The following is an 18,259-nucleotide window of genomic DNA, read 5'->3' as shown; positions in this document are numbered from 1 at the left end:
GGTGTGCATAATGATGGGGTGCAGGTGTGCGTAATGATGGGTTGCCAAGACTGATGTTAGTAAACCAGCGATGTAAAGTGCTGGAGCGGGAGAAGGCGTGACACTCCCTAATTTCTGAATCACGCATGAAATGTTGTCAGTAGGCTACAGTAACCTATACTTTGGAGGGGGAGGGGCTCCAGGTCACAGCCAGCCTGGGATCTGTGCCTTAGGCCGCTGTGCCACTCAGGAGGCCTTGAATGACCGATTTTTTGATGACCAATTTGTCTGTCATGACAATTTGCGGGCATTAAAATGGGCAGTAATTTGAAAATGTATAGCTCCATTATCATTTAAAAATATTTTGTCTGGCTTTAGACATGCAAGTGTAACCTGGAGTGAAATGAGTCATCCATATGATGGAAATCTGTCACAGTGACAGAACTTTAACCCCTGAGAATTATGATCTTCTCAATTAGCCACAGAATTCCTAGTTTAAAAGTTTTTCTGGAAGCTGTGCTCCTGCATTTTCCCCTACGTGGGCCAGCCCAATAGAAATTTGAGTTCACCAAGTAGCTTCAGCCGCTTGCCATATGACTGACAGCTAGCAAGATGCGCACACAGCAGAGCAATGACGTAGTGCACAATTTTTGGGGTCCACTTTTGGCTTGTGAGCACAACTTTCAGAACTACTGGTTAAAAAGATTACAAAAGTACCGAAGAATCCATTTAAGTAAGAAGGATATTACTAGTATATTATAAAAAATGTGATTAGAGAATGAGAAGCTTTCTGGAAATAACATTTATTTAAGTTCCTAATAGACACACAACAGTGACATGTTGGAAGGCATTTAGGAAGATGTAATGTTTTGTAGACCATTCTTTATCAATAACCCCAACAACCCACAAATTTACTGCTCATTCAGATTTATAATAGGGAAAGTGTCCCTCCTTCCAATGGGTGCATCTCAATGGTCTATAGTGGCTTTGTCTCCACATATTCTTGCCATCTGCATTACTGAACTGAAGACAGGTTAGCAATATGGGAATTCCATCACACCATTTAGTGGAAGGAAAGGAGATGAGGATAGGAAGCCTCTTGACTATTGAGATGCACCTTGTGACATTTAATACATCACTCAAACATGGTCAAAGGCTTATTGCCAGGGACAGATGTTACTGTCAATTCTTTATTTGCAATTTAAATCTGTATTATCATAACATTTTAGGCCAGCTTAAATCAATTGAAGCGTAAATCTTTGGCAGTCCTTCACCATTCTGTCTTCGTAATGTGTTGTGTCCATCTTCAACCCATGAGGTACCCACTGAGGAGAAATATAAAGGAAAGGTAGAGACATTAGAGTAGGCTTCCAACATAGGTACAGTGAAAATAGAAAGGTAGATCCCTCTACACAACACTTGACACATTTGTCCGCAGTTCAGGTAAATAGCTGACTGATATCATAGACCTTAAATATAGCATCACATTCTGCTAATGCAACTCACAACATGTAAATGACAGCTCTAATTTTGATGACAACACCACTAAGTGCCTTGACGGGGATGTTTCACTCAAAATGCAACCTAATCGACAAGTTATGATATAGGCCTATATTCTGCATACTTATGTATTTGATAGTTTTAGTTTTCAGCCCAAACTATATTACAATGGTATCCTTTTAGTGCAATGACTGGACGTCTTTGGGATCAATTATCATGCTAGCTGATCCTGAACACTTCCAATCATTGCGCTAAACACTAGTTCAAGCAGCACACAGAGACATAGAAATGGTATCCATGAGTTTCTCTAAGTAGAAAATGTGCTTTACAAAAATTGTGCACTATCCCTTTAAAGCTGAGATCCGCATTAGGGGAAACGGCACTACTGGCTGCACCCAGGAGCATTTGCTGTCTTTGTTTTGTTTAAGATAGTGGAGAGAAGCATCAAGGTACAAAAAAAATCATAGTACATTCTCTGCTGCTCTATCACACGTGCATTGATGTCCAATGAAAAATAAACAGTGTTTTTTGTTTGAATTAACGTATGTGTTGTTCGCAACCGGACGTGGAAGTTTCACCACTATGGATTCAGCAGAGGGAGTACATCTACAGGGCCGCAGTGGAGAAGGTGAAAAGCTTTAAGTTCCTCGGCGTACACATTACTGACAATCTGAAATGGTCCAGCCACACAGACAAAGTGGTGAAGGCGGTGCAACAGCGTGTCTTCAACCTCAGGAGGCTGAATAAATTTGGCTTGGCCCCGAAGACTTTTACAGATGCACCATTGAGAGCATCCTGTCGGGCTGTATCACCGCCTGGTACAGGAACTGCACCGCTAGCAACCGCAGGGCTCTACAGAGGGTGGTGCAATCTGCCCAACGCATCACCGGGGGCACACTGCATGCCCTCCAGGACACCTACAGCACCAGCTGTCACAGGAAGACCAAAATGATCAAAAGACATCAACCACCCGAGCCACGGCCTGTTCACCCCGCTATCATCCAGAAGACAAGGTCAGTACAGGTGCATCAAAGCTGGGATCGAGAGACTGAAAAACAACTTCTATCTCAAGGCTATCAGACTGTTAAATAGCCATCACTAGCCAGCCTCCACCCAGTACCCTGCCCTGAACTTAGTCACTGTCACTAGCAGGCTACCACCCGGCTACTCAACCCTGCACCTTAGAGGCTGCTGCCCTATGTACATAGAATCAGTGGCCACTTTAATAATGGAACACTGGTCATTTTTAATATTGTTTACATATGTTTTTTCTCATTTCATATGTAAATTCTGTATTCTAGTCAATGCCATCCTATGCAACTGTTATATATATTTACACTATTCTATCCTACAGATATTCTATCCATACATCCCATCACACATATTTATATACTGTATATTTTAATACTTTTTTTATTTAACCTTTTTTAAAACTAGGCAAGTCTTAAGAACAAATTCTTATTTACAATGACAGCCTACACCGGCCAAACCCGTACAACGCTGGGCCAATTGTGTGCCGCCCTATGGTACTCCCAATCACGGCCGGTTGTGATACAGCCTGGATTCGAACCAGGATGTCTGTAGTGACGCTTCAAGCACTGAGATGCAGTGCCTTAGACCGCTGGGCCACTCGGGTGTCCCGAGTGGGGACTATAATCCGGACTCCAACATATTTATATATTTCTTAATTTCATTCTTTTACTTTTAGATGTGTGTATTGTTAGATATTACTGCACTGTTGGAGCTAAGAACACAAGCAATTCGCTATACCCGCAATAACATCTATGCGACCAAACATTTTTGATTACAACAAATTTCAAAAGAGGGTTGTCCTGCAAGACTTTACAAAACTTTCACAAAGACAGTACAACAGAACAGTGTTCAACATTTAATTGAATGGAAACTGTTCTGTACTAAATGACCAGTTGAAGAACGATACGATTATGGTGGCAATCTGCAGTTCAAACCACAACAAAGAGGTTACCTCGCCACCTATTCGGGTAAACAGCTTAGGGATGGGGTTGTAAAAATGTAACCACACTTCCATTCAGACAGAGCTATGGATGCAAGGACTAACCATCCATGATATCAACATGATAGTTTTAAACATGTTTTGAAGCTATACAGTGTTTAAAATTGAACAACAAACAATGGTGTAAAACAAGCTTATATTTGGGGTTTTGGTGGGGTTAAACCAGGGGTCGGCAACTGTTATGACTGGAAGAGTCATGTCAGTCGATAGGGGACCTAACATTCTACAAATACGTCATACAGCAATTCACTTCTACGAACGAGTTTACCACCAGGATTAAAAACGTAAGTTTAATTTCAAGTGAAGACAAACAGCAGTTACCAAGCCATCTACAGCCATCTTCCACCTCTGAACCAATGCTCTAAAAAGATGCGCTGGATGCGCTCTAAAGCCGACCTAATTGTCACAACACAAACAACTCGATAGGATAGTTGAGATTGATGTTTGGGTTTGGACAAACAGCCTTCCCATCCGCATGGTCCTAAAGCCTGGCTAAAGTGCATAATTGTGCCTTTTGGAATGATTTTAGTAGCCTACAGTATTTAAAATAGTTGGGTATGAGCAAGGCTGCATTTTTGGGGGGGTCTACTACTAGTGGTGTAAAGTACTTCAGTAAAAATACTTTTAAATACTTTTTGACTACATTCCTAAAGGAAATAATGTACTTTTTACGCCATACATTTTCCCTGACAGCGAAGAGTTCTCATTACATTTTGAATGCTTAGCAGGACAGGAAAAGGGTCCAATTCACACACTTATCAAGAGAACATCCCTGGTCATCCCTACTGTCTCTGATCTGACGACCTCACTAAACAAAAATGCTTCGTTTGTAAATGATGCGAGTGTTCGAGTGTGCCCCTGGCAAGCCGCAAATAAATACATTTAAAAAATGTAAAAAATTGTGCCGTCTGGTTTGCTTAATAAGGAATTAGCAATGATTTATACTTTTACTTTTTAAAAACATAAGAATATTTGATCAATTACATTCACTTTTGATATTTAAGTATATTTAAAACCAAATACGTTTAGACTTGTACTCAAATAGTATTTTACTGGGTGACTCACTTTTACTTATGTCATTTTCTATTAAGGCATTACTCAAGTATGACAATTGGGTACTTTTTCCACCGTCTACTACCATTTCTGATTTAAAGATGTAAAAAATTGTATATATTGTATTTACCTTTATTCAAAACAGGGAAGTCATTTTAAAAATTTGCCCTGCAAAATTCAAAAAGTATAAATAAATAAAATAATTAAACAGACTAGGGCTGTACCCAACAAAAAAAAAAATAGGTCAACCGAAAGTCTGTTCTCTCGACCAATGACCAATTGATTGGTTGAAATGTTTAAACATGTATTTTTCCATGTACAGTGCATTCGGAAAGTATTCAGACCCCTTCCCTTTTTCTACGTTACAGCCTTATTCTAAAATGGATTAAATAAATGTTTACTCAATCTACACACAATACCCCATAATGACAAAGCGAACAGATTTAGCCATTTTTAGAAATGTATTAAAAATATACTTTTTTTTGCTATGAGATTAGACATTTTGCTCAGGTGCATCCTGTTTCAATTGATCATCCTTGATGTTTCTACAACTTGGTTTGAGTCCACCTGTGGTAAATTCAATTGATTGGACATGATTTGGAACGGCACACGTCTATATAAAGTCCCACAGTTGACAGTGCACATCAGAGCAAAAACCAAGCCATGAGATCGAAGGAATTGTCCGTAGAGCTCCGAGACAGGATTGTGTTGAGACACAGATCTGGGGAAGGGTACCACAAAATGTCTGCAGCATTGAAGGTCCCCAAGAACACAGTGGCCTCCATCATCCTTAAAATGGAAGTTCGGAACCACCAAGAATCTTCCTAGAGTTGGCTGCCTGGCCTAAAAGACTCTCAGACCATGAGAAACAAGGTTCTCTGGTATGATGAAACCAGGATTGAACTCTTTGGCCTGAATGCTAAGTGCCACATCTGGAGGAAACCTGGCACCATCCCTACGGTGATGCATGTTGGTGGCAGCATCATGCTGTGGGGATGTTTTTCAGTGGCAGGGACTAGGAGACTAGTCAGGATCAAGGGAAAGATGAACGGAGCAAAGTACAGAGAGATCCTCAGGACCTCAGACTTGGGTGAAGGTTAACCTTCCAACAAGACAACAACCCTAAGGACACAGCCAAGACAACACAGGAGTGACTCCAGGACAAGTCTCCGAATGTCCTTGAGTGGTCCAACCAGAGCCCGGACTTGAACCCGTTTGAACATCTCTGGAGAGACCTGAAAATAACCGTGCAGCAACGCTCCCCATCCAAACAGAGCTTGAGAGGGTCTGCAGAGAAATGGGAGAAACTCCCCAACTACAGGTGAGCCAAGCTTGTAGCGTCATACCCTAGAAGATCCGAGGCTGTAAAACGCTGCCAAAGGTGCTTGAACGAAGTACTGAGTAAAGGGTCTGAATTTTTTACATTTTATTTATTTCATCAGGTAGGCTAGTTGAGAACAAGTTCTCATTTACAACTGCGACCTGGCCAAGATAAAAAGCGAGCCTGTGCGACACAAACAACAACAGAGTTACACATGGAATAAACAAACACAGTCAATAATACAAAAGAAAAAAGTATATATACAGTGTGTGCAAATGAGGTAGGATAAGGGAGGTAAGGCAGAGTTGTATGGCCATAGTGGCGAAATAATTACAATATAGCAATTAAACACTGGAGTGATAGATGTGCAGAAGATGAGTGTGCAAGTAAAGATACTGGGGTGCAAAGGAGCAAAATAAGTTAAATAACAGTATGAGGTAGTTGGATGGGCAAATTTACAGATGGTCTATGTACAGGTGCAGTGATCTGTGAGCTGCTCTGACAGCTGGTGCTTAAAGCTAGTGAGGAAGATTAAGAGTCTCCAGCTTCAGTGATTTTTGCAGTTCGTTCCAGTCATTGGCAGCAGAGAACTGGAAGGAAAGGCAACCAAAGGAGGAATTGGCTTTTGGGGTGACCAGTGAGCTGAGATAAGGCGGGGCTTTCCCTAGCAAAGACTTATAGATGACCTGGAGCCAGTGGGTTTGGTGACGAATATGAAGCGAGGGCCAGCCAACGAGAGCATACAGATCGCAGTGGTGGGCAGTATATGGGGCTTTGGTGACAAAACGGATGGCACTGTGATAGACTGCATCCAATTTGTTGAGTAGAGTGTTGGAGGTTACTTTGTAAATGACATCGCCGAAGTCGAGGATCGGTAGGATAGTCAGTTTTACGAGGGTATATTTGGCAGCATAAGTGAAGGATGCTTTTTTGCGAAATAGGAAGTGAATCCTAGATTTAATTTTGGAAATGCTTAATGTGAGTCGAAAGAGAGTTTACAGTCTAACCAGACACCTAGGTATTTGTAGTTGTCCACATATTCTAAGTCAGAACCGTCCAGAGCAGTGATGCTGGACGGGCGGGCAGCGATTGGTTGAAGAACATGCATTTAGTTTTACTTGCATTTAAGAGCAGTTGGAGGCCACGGAAGGAGAGTTGTATGGCATTGAAGCTCGCCTAACAGTGTCCAAAGAAGCGCCAGAAGTATACAGAATGACGTCGTCTGCGTCGAGGTGGATCAGAGAATCACCAGCAGAAAGAGCGACATCATTGATGTATACAGAGAAAAAGAGTCGCCCCGAGGACTGAACCCTGTGGCACCCCTATAGAGACTGCCAGAGGTCCGGACAACAGGTCCTCCGATTTGACACACTGAACTCTGTTGGAGAAGTAGTTGGTGAACCAGGCGAGGCAGTCATTTGAGAAACCAAGGCTGTTGAGTCTGCAGATAAGAATATGGTGATTGACAGAGTCGAAAGCCTTGGCCAGGTCGATGAATACAGCTGCACAGCACTGTCTTTTAATCGATGGCGGTTATGATCTCGTTTAGGACCTTGAGCGTGGCTGAGGTGCACCCATGACCAGCTCGGAAAGCAGATTGCATAGCGGAGAAGGTACGGTGGGATTCGAAATGGTTGGTGATCTGTTTGTTAACTTGGCTTTCGAAGACCTTAGACCTATATCTATCCTACCCTGCCTTTCTGTAGCAGTTTGGGCCTAGAGTGCCTCCCCCTTTGAAGAAGGGGATGACCGCGGCAGCTTGCCAGTCTTTGGGGATCTCAGACGATAGGAAAGAGGTTGAACAGGCTAGTAATAGGGGTTGCAACAATTTCAGCAGATAATTTTAGAAAGAGAGGGTCCATATTGTCTAGCCCGGCTGATTTGTAGGGGTCCAGATTTTGCAACTCTTTCAGATCAGCAGCTATCTGGATTTGGGTGAAGGAGAAATGGGAGGCTTGGGAAATATGCTGTGTGGGGGGGGGTGCAGGGATGTGGACCGGGGTAGAAAGCATTGCCAGCCGTAGAAAAATGCTTATTGAAATTCTCAATTATCACAGATTTATCAGTGGTGACAGTGTTTCCTAGCCTCAGTGCAGTGGGCAGCTGGGAGGAGGTACTCTTGTTCTCCATGGACTTTACAGTGTCCCAGAACTTTTTGGAGTTTGTGCTACAGGATGCAAATTTCTGTTTGAAAAAGCTAGCCTTTGCTTTCCTAACTGCCTGTGTGTATTGGTTCCTAACTTCCCTGAAAAGTTGCATATCGCGGGGGCTACTCGATGCTAACGGAGTACGCCACAGGATGTTTGTGCTGGTCAAGGGCAGTCAGGTCTGGAGTGAACCAAGGGCTATATCTGTTCCTCGTTCTACATTTTTTGAATGGGGCATGCTTATTTAAGATGGTGAGGAAAGCACTTTTAAAGAATAACCAGGGATCCTCTACTGACGGAATGAGGTCAAAATCCTTCCAGGATACCCGGCCAGGTCGATTAGAAAGGCCTGCTTGCTGAAGTGTTTTAGGGAGCGTTTCACAGTGATGAGGGGTGGTCATTTGACCGCAGACCCATTACGGACGCAGGCAATGATCACGGAGATCCTGGTTGAAGACAGCAGAGGTGTACTTGGAGGAAAGGTTGGTTAGGATGATATGAGGGTGCCCCAATTTACAGATTTGGGGTTGTACCTGGTAGGTTCATTGATAATTTGTGTGAGATTGAGGGCATCAAGCTTTGATTGTAGGATGGCTGGGGTGTTAATCATGTCCCAGTTTAGGTCACCTAACAGCACGAGCTCTGAAGATAGATGGGGGGCAATCAATTCACATATGGTGTCCAGGGCACAGCTGGGGGCAGAAGGTGGTCTATAGCAAGCGGCAACGGTGAGAGACTTGTTTCTGGAAAGGTAAAAGTAGAAGCTCAAATTGTTGGGGCACAGACCTGGATAGTAAGAAAGAACTCTGCAGGCCATCTCTGCAGTAGATTGCAACTCTGCCCCCTTTGGCAGTTCTATCTTGTCGGAAAATGTTATAGTTAGGGATGGTAATTTCAGCGTTTTTAGTGGTCTTCCTAAACCAGGATTCAGACACGGCTAGGACATCCGGGTTGGCAGAGTGTGCTAAGGCAGTGAATAAAACAAACTTAGGGAGGAGGCTTCTACTGTTAACATGCAGGAAACCAAGGCTTTTACAGTTACAGAAGTCAACAAACGAGAATGCCTGGGGAATGGGATTGGAGGTAGGCACTGCAGGGCGTGGATTAACCTCTACATCACCAGAGGAGTAGGATAAGGGTACGGCTAAAGGCTATAAGAACTGGTCATCTACTACGTTCGGAACAGAGAGTAAAAGGAGCAGGATTCTGGGCACGGTAAAATAGATTCAAGGCATAATGTACAGAAAAGGTATGATATGATGTGAATACAGTGGCGGTAAACCAATGCATCGAGTGACGATGAGAGATATTGTCTCTAGAAACATTTAAACCAGGTGAGGTCACTGCATATGTGGGAGGTGGATCTAAAGGGTTAACTAAGGCGTATTGAGCAGGGCTAGAGGCTCTACAGCGAAATAAGGCAATAATTACTAGCCAAAACAGCACTGGACAAGGCATATTGACATTAGGGAGAGGCATGTGCAGCCGAGTGATCATAGGGGTCCAGTGAGTGGCTCCGTGGGCCAGAGACACGGTGATTCAGGCAGCTAGCGGGCCGGGGCTAGCAAGCTAGCAGAAGGGCCTTAGAGGGATGTCGCGACGGAAGAAGTCTGTTGTAGCCACCTCGTGCTGTTATGTCGTCGTGGGCCAGCAGGGCTCCGTGTGGTAAAAAGGTGTCCAGGCCAATTGGCAAAATAGGTATAGTGGCCAAAGAATTTGTCCGATGGGCCTCTTAAGCTAACAGTCCGATATGCTCTAGACTGCTAGCGGGCCGTGGCTAGCAGCTGGGCATTCGGGGGACGTCGCGATGGGGAAGCCAGTTGAAGAAACCCCCTTGCGCAAATTACGTCGATAGTCCAGCCGTGATGGGTCGGCGGGGGTCCAGGCCAATTGGCAAAATAGGTATTGTAGCCCAAGGAGTGGCTGATGGACCTCTTCGGCTAGCCGGGAGATGGGCCTAGCAAGGCTAGCTCCAGGCTTATTGGTCCTTGCTTTGGGACAGAGACGTTAGCCAGGAGTGGCCACTCGGATGATCCAGGTGAAAAAGGTTCAGAGCTTGCGATTGGAATCCGGAGAAAAATACGTCCGATTTGCTCTGGATTGAGTCGCGCTGTGCAGACTGGCGAGGGTGGCGAGCTGACTACTAGCTAGTTAGCCATCTTCTGTTGGGGTTCCGGTTCAGAAGTAAAGAAAATAGCAGATCCAAACCACATTGGGTGAGGCAGATTGCAGGAGAGCATGCTGAAGCTGAGGTTAAGAAAAATATATGCCAAGAAAAAAGATATACACGGGACACGACGAGGACAAAAGACAAATACTTATGCAAATGTAATATTTCTGTTTATTTATTCTAAAAACCTGTTTTTGCTGTGTCATTATGGGGTATTGATTGTAATGAGGGGAAGGGGATGGGGGAAAAAAACTATTTAAAATCAATTTTAGAACAAGGCTGTAATGTAACAAAATATTGAAAAAGTCAAGGGGTCTGAATACTTTGAAGGCACTGTATAGCCCTATGTGTTTTAATAAAATCAACTATATGCATTGAGCTTGTCTGATGCTTTAAGCTTACGGTTTGATGAAATAACAGGGCGCCAGATATCTAGATAACCAGAAGAAAAAAACCTTAACCTGATCAAACGATTCTCCTCCCACTACTGCTGGCTTTCATGTCAATGCCGAGCTATTCAGAGCCCTCCGCATTGTAAAAATATTTGGGAGGCGCATGGCGATGCGGTACGGAGCTCGAGTTGGCCTCTGGAGGCTCCGCAATTGCATCACAGCCTCCATATGGAGCCTCCTATCACATTTTCGGCCAAAGCATAAATTGGCTTTTAATCTAGGCCTTCGCAATGGTTCAGTTCACTGAAATGTGAGCAAATATATATACAGTACCAGTCAAAAGTATGGACACCTACTCAAACCAGGGTTTTTCTTAATTTCTTACTATTTTCTACATTGTAGAATAATAGTGAAGAAAACAAAAACTATGAAATAACATGGAAAACATGTAGTAACAAAAAGTGTTAAATCTAAATATATATTTCAGATTCTTCAAAGTAGCCAACCTTTGCCTTTGACAGCTTTGCACACGCTTGGTATTCGCTCAACCAGCTTCATGAGGTAGTCACCTGGAATGCATTTCAATGAACAGGTGTGCCTTGTTGAAAGTTAATTTGTGAAATTTCTTTCATTCTTAATACATTTGAGCCAATCAGTTGTGTTGTGACAAGGTATGAGTGGTATACCAAATAGGGCTAAGTCCATAATATGGCAAGAACAGCTCAAATAAGCAAAGAGAAATGACAGTCCATCATTACTTTAAGGACATGAAGATCAGTCAATCCAGAAAGAACGTTGAAAGTTTCAAGTGCAGTCGCAAAAACCAAGCACTATGATGAAACTGGCTCTCATGAGGACCGCCACAGGGAAGGAAGCCCCAGAGTTACCTCTGCTGCAGAGGATAAGTTCATTATAGTTAACAGCCTCAGAAATTGGCAATTAGAATGCAGCCCAAATAAATGCTTCACAGAGTTCAAGTATCAGACATCTCAACATCAACTGTTCAGAGGAGACTGCGTGAATCAGGCCTTCATGGTCGAATTACTGCAAAGAAACCACTACTAAAGGACACCAATAAGAAGAAGAGACTTGCTTGTACCAAGAAACATGAGCAATGGACATTAGACAGGTGGAAATCTGTCCTTTGGTCTGATGAGTACAAATGAGATTTTTAATTCCAACCGCCGTGTCTTTGTGAGACGCAGAGTAGGTGAACGGATGATCTCTGAATGTGTGGTTCTCACTGTGAAGCATGGAGGTGTGATGGTGCTTTGCTGGTGACACGGTGCGATTTATTTAGAATTCGAAGGCACACTTCGCACAGCACTTTGCAGCGATACACCATCCCATCTGGTTTGCGCTTACTGGGACTATCATTTCTTTTTCAACAGGACAATGACCCAAAACACACCTCCAGGCTGTACAAGGGCTATTTGACCAAAAAAAAAAGAGAGTGATGGAATGCTGCATCAGATGACCTGGACTCCACAATCACCTGACCTCAACCAATTGAGATGGTTTGGGATGAGTTGGACCGCAGAGTGATGTAAAAGCAGCCAAAAAGTTCAGCATATGTGGGAACTCCTTCAAGACTGTTAGAAAAGCATTGCAGGTGACTACCTCATGAAGCTGGTTAAGAGAATGTCAAGTGTGCAAAGTTGTCAAGGCAAAGGGTGGCAAAATTATATTTTGATTTGTTTAACACCTTTTTGGATACTACATGATTCCATGTGTGTTACTTCATAGTTTTGATGTCTTCACTATTATTCTTCAAACCCTTGATTGAGTAGGTGTCCAAACTTTTGACTGGTACCGTGTGTGTGTACAGTTGAAGTCAGAAGTTTACATACACCTTAGCCAAATACATTTAAACTCAGTTTCACAACTCCTGACATTTAATCCTAGTACAAATTCCCTGTCTTAGGTCAGTTAGGATCACCACTTTATTTTAAGAATGTGAAATGTCAGAATAACAGTTGAGAGAAGGATGCATTTGTATGCATGTATCACATTCCCAGTGGGTCAGAAGTTTACATACTCGATTAGTATTTGGTAGCATTGCCTTAAACTTGGGTCAAACGTTATGGGTAGCCTTCCACAATAAGTTGGGCAAATTTTGGTCCATTCCTCCTGACAGAGCTGGTGTAACTGAGTCAGGATTGTAGGCCTCCTTGCTCGCACACGCTTTTTCAGTTCTGCCCACACATTTTCTATGGGATTGAGGTCAGGGCTATCTGATGGCCACTCCAATACCTTGACTTTGCTTCACGCTTGGGATGGTGTCCTTTGGCTTGCAAGCCTCCCCCTTTTTTTCTCCAAACATAATGGTCATTATGGCCAAACAGTTACATTTTTGTTTCATCAGACCAGAGGACATTTCTCCAAAAAATACGATCTTTGTCCCCATGTGCAGTCGCAAACCCTAGTCTGGCTTTTTTTAATGGCGGTTTTTGGAGGAGTGGCTTCTTCCTTGCTGAGCGGCCTTTCAGGATATGTTGATATAGGACTCGTTTTACTGTGGATATAGATACTTTTGTACCGGTTTCCTCCAGCATCTTCACAAGGTCCTTTGCTGTTGTTCTGGGATTGATTTGCACTTTTCGCACCAAAGTATGTTAATCTCTAGGAGACAGAACCCGTCTCTTTCCTGAGCGGTATGACGGCTGCGTGGTCCCATGGTGTTTATACTTGCCAACTATTGTTTGTACAGATGAACGTAGCATCTTCAGGCATTTGTAAATTGCCCCTAAGGATGAACCAGACTTGTGGAGGTCTACAATTATTTTTCTGAGGTCTTTGCTGATTTCTTTTGATTTTCCCATGATGTCAAGCAAAGAGGCACTGAGTTTAAAGGTAGGCCTTGAAATACATCCACAGGTACACCTCAAATGATGTCAATTAGCCTATCAAGAGCTTAATTTTCTGGAATGTTCCAAGCTGTTAAAAGGCACTGTCAACTTAGTGTATGTAAACGTCTCCAGCGTTGTTTACTGTGCCCATGGAAGATGGAAGGAGACTGAAGTTGCCCCTATGTGCGGTCCTTTAACTCTTTCCGGGGTCTTGAAGAAAATACAAGACACACAACGATTTAACCAGTGATGGAATGCATGCCCTGTGTCACTGAGTAACTCATCACATTATACGCCAAGTTTTAACTTTAATTGTTCACTAGAATTGTGATAGTGATTTATAAGGGAAATAATCTGTCTAAACAATTGTTGGAAAAATTACTTGTGTCATGCACAAAGTAGATGTCCTAACCGACTTGCCATAACTATAGTTTGTTAACAAGAACTTTGTGGAGTGGTTGAGTTAATGACTCCCAGAAATGTTCCATACGCAGAAAAGGCAGGACTGAATTGCCATTTTTGCCATCGATGTGATGTTTGGCAGAGCTTAATCAGTCACTTCTGTACATGCCTGGCTGAGTGGCAGTGTGGGGTGGAATGAACGAGCTCACCTGGCAACCACAGCGAGGAAATAGAAATGTGTATGTAAACTTCCGACTTCAAATGTATGTATGTATGTATGTATGTATGTATGTATGTATGTATGTATGTATGTATGTATGTATGCACTTAAACAACACAATGTAACTCCAAGTCAATCACACTTCTGTGAAATCAAACTGTCCACTTAGGAAGCAACACTGATTGACAATAAATTTCACATGCTGTTGTGCAAATGGAAGACAACATGTGGAAATTATAGGCAATTAGCAAGACACCCCCAATAAAGGAGTGGTTCTGCAGGTGGGGACCACAGACCACTTCTCAGTTCCTATGCTTCCTGGCTGATGTTTTGGTCACTTTTGAATGCTGGTGGTGCTTTCACTCTAGTGGTACCATGAGACGGAATCTACAACCCACACAAGTGGCTCAGGTAGTGCAGCTCATCCAGGATGGCACATATATGCGAGCTGTGGCAAGAAGGTTTGCTGTGTCTGTCAGCGTAGTGTCCAGAGCATGGAGGCGCTACCAGGAGACAGGCCAGTACATCAGGAGACGTGGAGGAGGCCGTAGGAGGGCAACAACCCAGCAGCAGGACCGCTACCTCCGCCTTTGTGCAAGGAGGAGCAGTAAGAGCACTGCCAGAGCCCTGCAAAATGACCTCCAGCAGGCCACAAATGTGCATGTGTCTGCTCAAACGGTCAGAAACAGACTCCATGAGGGTGGTATGAGGGCCCGACGTCCACAGGTGGGGGTTGTGCTTACAGTCCAACACCGCGCAGGACGTTTGGCATTTGCCAGAGAACACCAAGATTAGCAAATTCGCCACTGGCGCCCTGTGCTCTTCACAGATGAAAGCAGGTTCACACTGAGCACATGTGACAGACGTGACAGAGTCTGGAGACGCCGTGGAGAACGTTCTGCTGCCTGCAACATCCTCCAGCATGACCGGTTTGGCGGTGGGTCAGTCATGGTGTGGGGTGGCATTTCTTTGGGGGGGGCCGCACAGCCCTCCATGTGCTCGCCAGAGGTAGCCTGACTGCCATTAGGTACCGAGATGAGATCCTCAGACCCCTTGTGAGACCATATGCTGGTGCGGTTGGCCCTGGGTTCCTCCTAACGGTTGGCCCTGGGTTCCTCCTAACAATGCTAGACCTCATGTGGCTGGAGTGTGTCAGCAGTTCCTGCAAGAGGAAGGCATTGATGCTATGGACTGGCCCGCCCGTTCTCCAGACCTGAATCCAATTGAGCACATCTGGGACATCATGTCTCGCTCAATCCACCGACGCCACGTTGCACCACAGACTGTCCAGGAGTTGGCGGATGCTTTAGTCCAGGTCTGGGAGGAGATCCCTCAGGAGACCATCTGCCACCTCATCAGGAGCATGCCCAGGCATTGTAGGGAGGTCATACAGGCACGTGGAGGCCACACACACTACTGAGCCTTATTTTGACTTGTTTTAAGGACATTACATCAAAGTTGGATCAGCCTGTAGTATGGTTTTCCACTTTAATTTTGAGTGTGACTACAAATCCAGACCTCCATGGGTTGATAAATTGGATTTCCCAAAATTATTTTTGTGTGATTTTGTTGTCAGCATATTCAACTATGTTAAGAAAAAAGTATTTAATAAGATTATTTATTTCATTCAGATCTAGGATGTGTTATTTTAGTGTTCCCTTTATTTTTTGAGCAGTACACACACAGTGGGGGGAAAAAGTATTTGATCCCCTGCTGATTTTGTATGTTTGCCCACTGATAAAGAAAGGATCAGTCTATAATTGTAATGGTAGGTTTATTTGAACAGTGAGAGACAGAATAACAACAAAAAAATACAGAAAAGCGCATGTCAAAAATATTATAAAATGAAATCAAAAGTAAGTCCGTTTCTGGTGTGGCCACCAGCTGCATTAAATACTGCAGTGTATCTCCTCCTCATGGAATGCACCAGATTTGGCAGTTCTTGCTGTGAGATGTTACCCCACTCTTCTACCAAGGCACCTGCAAGCTCCCAGACATTTCTGGGGGGGGGGGGGGGGGGGAATGGCCCTAGACCTCACCCTCAGACCCAACAGGTCCCAGACGTGCTCAATGGGATTGAGATCCAGGCTCTTCGCTGGCCATGGCAGAACCCTGACATTCCTGTCTTGCAGAAAATCACGCACAGAACAAGCAGTATGGCTGGTGGCATTGTCATGCTGGAGGGTCATGTCAGGATGAGCCTGCAGGAAGGGTACCACATGAGGGAGGAGGATGTCTTCCCTGTAACACACAGCATTGAGATTGCCTGCAATAACAACAAGGTCAGTCCGATGATGCTGTGACACACCGTCCCAGAATATGATGATGGCGTCTGCAGACTTGGGGTACAAGATAAAAAAATGTAAAGTCGTTTTCCCTTAAACCACTCGAGTGTTGCTTTAGCAGTATGCTTAGGGTCATTGTCCTGCTGGAAGGTGAACCTCCGTCCCAGTCTCAAATCTCTGGAAGAATGAAACAGGTTTCCCTCAAGAATTTCCCTGTATTTAGCACAATCCATCTTTCCTTCAATTCTGACTAGTTTCCCAGTCCCTGCTTCACTGTGGGCATGTAGTTTTCGGGGTGATGAGAGGTGTTGGGTTTGCGGAAGACATAGCATTTTCCATGATGGCCCAAAAGCTCAATTTTAGTCTCATCTGACCAGTGTACCTTCTTCCATATGTTTGGGGAGTCTCCCACATGCTTTTTGGCGAACACCAAACGTGTTCGCTTATTGTTTACTTTAAGCGCAATGGCTTTTTTTCCTGTCCACTCTTCCGTAAAGCCCAGTCCTGTGGAGTGTACGGCTTAAAGTGGTCCTATGGACAGATACTCCAATCTCCGCTGTAGAGCTTTGCAGCTCCTTCAGGGTTATCTTCGGTCTCTTTGTTGCCTCTGATTAATGCCCTCCTTGCTTGGTTCGTGAGTGGCCCTCTCTTGGCAGGTTTGTTGTGATGCCATATCTTATGGTGCTCCGTGGGATGTTTAAAGTGTCTGATATTTTTTATAATCCTGATATGCACTTCTCCACAACTTTGTCCCTGACCTGTTTGGAGAGCTCCTTGGTCTTCATGGTGCTGCTTGCTTAGTGGTGTTGCAGACTTTGGGGCCTTTCAGAACACACACACATACATACATACATACATACATACATACATACATACATACATACATACACGACAGATCATGTCACATTTAGATTGCACACAGGTGGACTTTATTTAACTGATTATGTCACTTCTGAAGGTAATTGGTTACACCAGATTTTACTTAGGGGCTTCATAGCATAGGGGGCAAATGCATATGCACGCACCACTTTCCCGTTTTTTTTAATAGTTCGAAGTTATTTTTTTTTACTTCACCAATTTGGACAATTTTGTGTATGCCCATTACATGAAATACAAATCAATTTAAATGAGAGGTTAGAGGTTAAATTAGGAGTCTCCAAAGTTATCCAACCCTGTGAACAGGTTTGAGAACTTGTCATTTTGAAATGTTAACTATCACTTAAGTCAGAAGCTTATGGAGCAGCACTGATGTAATGATGTGATCTACATGACATTAAAAAGAGGTCCAGCCAACCTTTTGGTAAAGAACGTAGTGATGAGTAGTAAAACTGTCTCCTGTAAAAAATGAAGGGCCCTATGATAAACGGCATCTAACACTCGAACCGCCATAGGCAAACAGCCGCTGACGTTTGATAAATACAACAAAAAAAATCTGTAAAAAATACATTTAAAAACAATCATGTCCTGCTCATTCCACAACTTTTGCTACATTTATTTTCCTCTGCTCATTTGTCAGAATTTTTTAATCATTAACATAAAAGTATTTAGAGCCTTTTAAACTTTTTTTCACACCTATTCCTAACTTAACCCGCCAAGACAATGTGCTGTAGGACGTTGGTACCCAGCCAGGCGCTAATGCATTTTTCTCTTCTCACTGTATGGATGATAAATTGTGCACCTTACTTCACAATTTAATTTCAAATTAGGCCTAGCTGAATGAGGGTGAAGAGGTTGATTTGATTTAGAAAGACAATAGATTAATGATGAGTTTGTGTTATGCCTATTTTTCAGCAGCAAATAATTTGACCACACACTTTGGGGGTTGATACCATTCTTTTACTTTGTAAAAATAAGCTATTATGGGGCTGTTTTATTTACTATAACTGTATTACTAATCACAATTATTGTA

General features: G+C 43.4%; 1 protein-coding gene across 1 annotated transcript in view; it reads right to left on the bottom strand.

Moving 5' to 3' along the window:
• Positions 1-766: 766 nt before the first annotated feature.
• Positions 767-18,259, bottom strand: part of LOC115194090 (oligosaccharyltransferase complex subunit ostc) — a 36,350-nt gene continuing 18,857 nt past the window's right edge. The window contains exon 4 of the mRNA XM_029753445.1: positions 767-1,304. Within this exon, the coding sequence (XP_029609305.1) occupies positions 1,286-1,304 (19 nt within the window). The 3' untranslated portion in view covers positions 767-1,285. The remainder of the gene's footprint in view (positions 1,305-18,259) is intronic.

This window comes from Salmo trutta, chromosome 5, assembly GCF_901001165.1.
Source record: "Salmo trutta chromosome 5, fSalTru1.1, whole genome shotgun sequence".
NCBI lineage: Eukaryota > Metazoa > Chordata > Actinopteri > Salmoniformes > Salmonidae > Salmo > Salmo trutta.
Note: the sequence above shows the minus strand (reverse complement) of the source record. Positions and strands in the feature narration are given on the sequence as shown.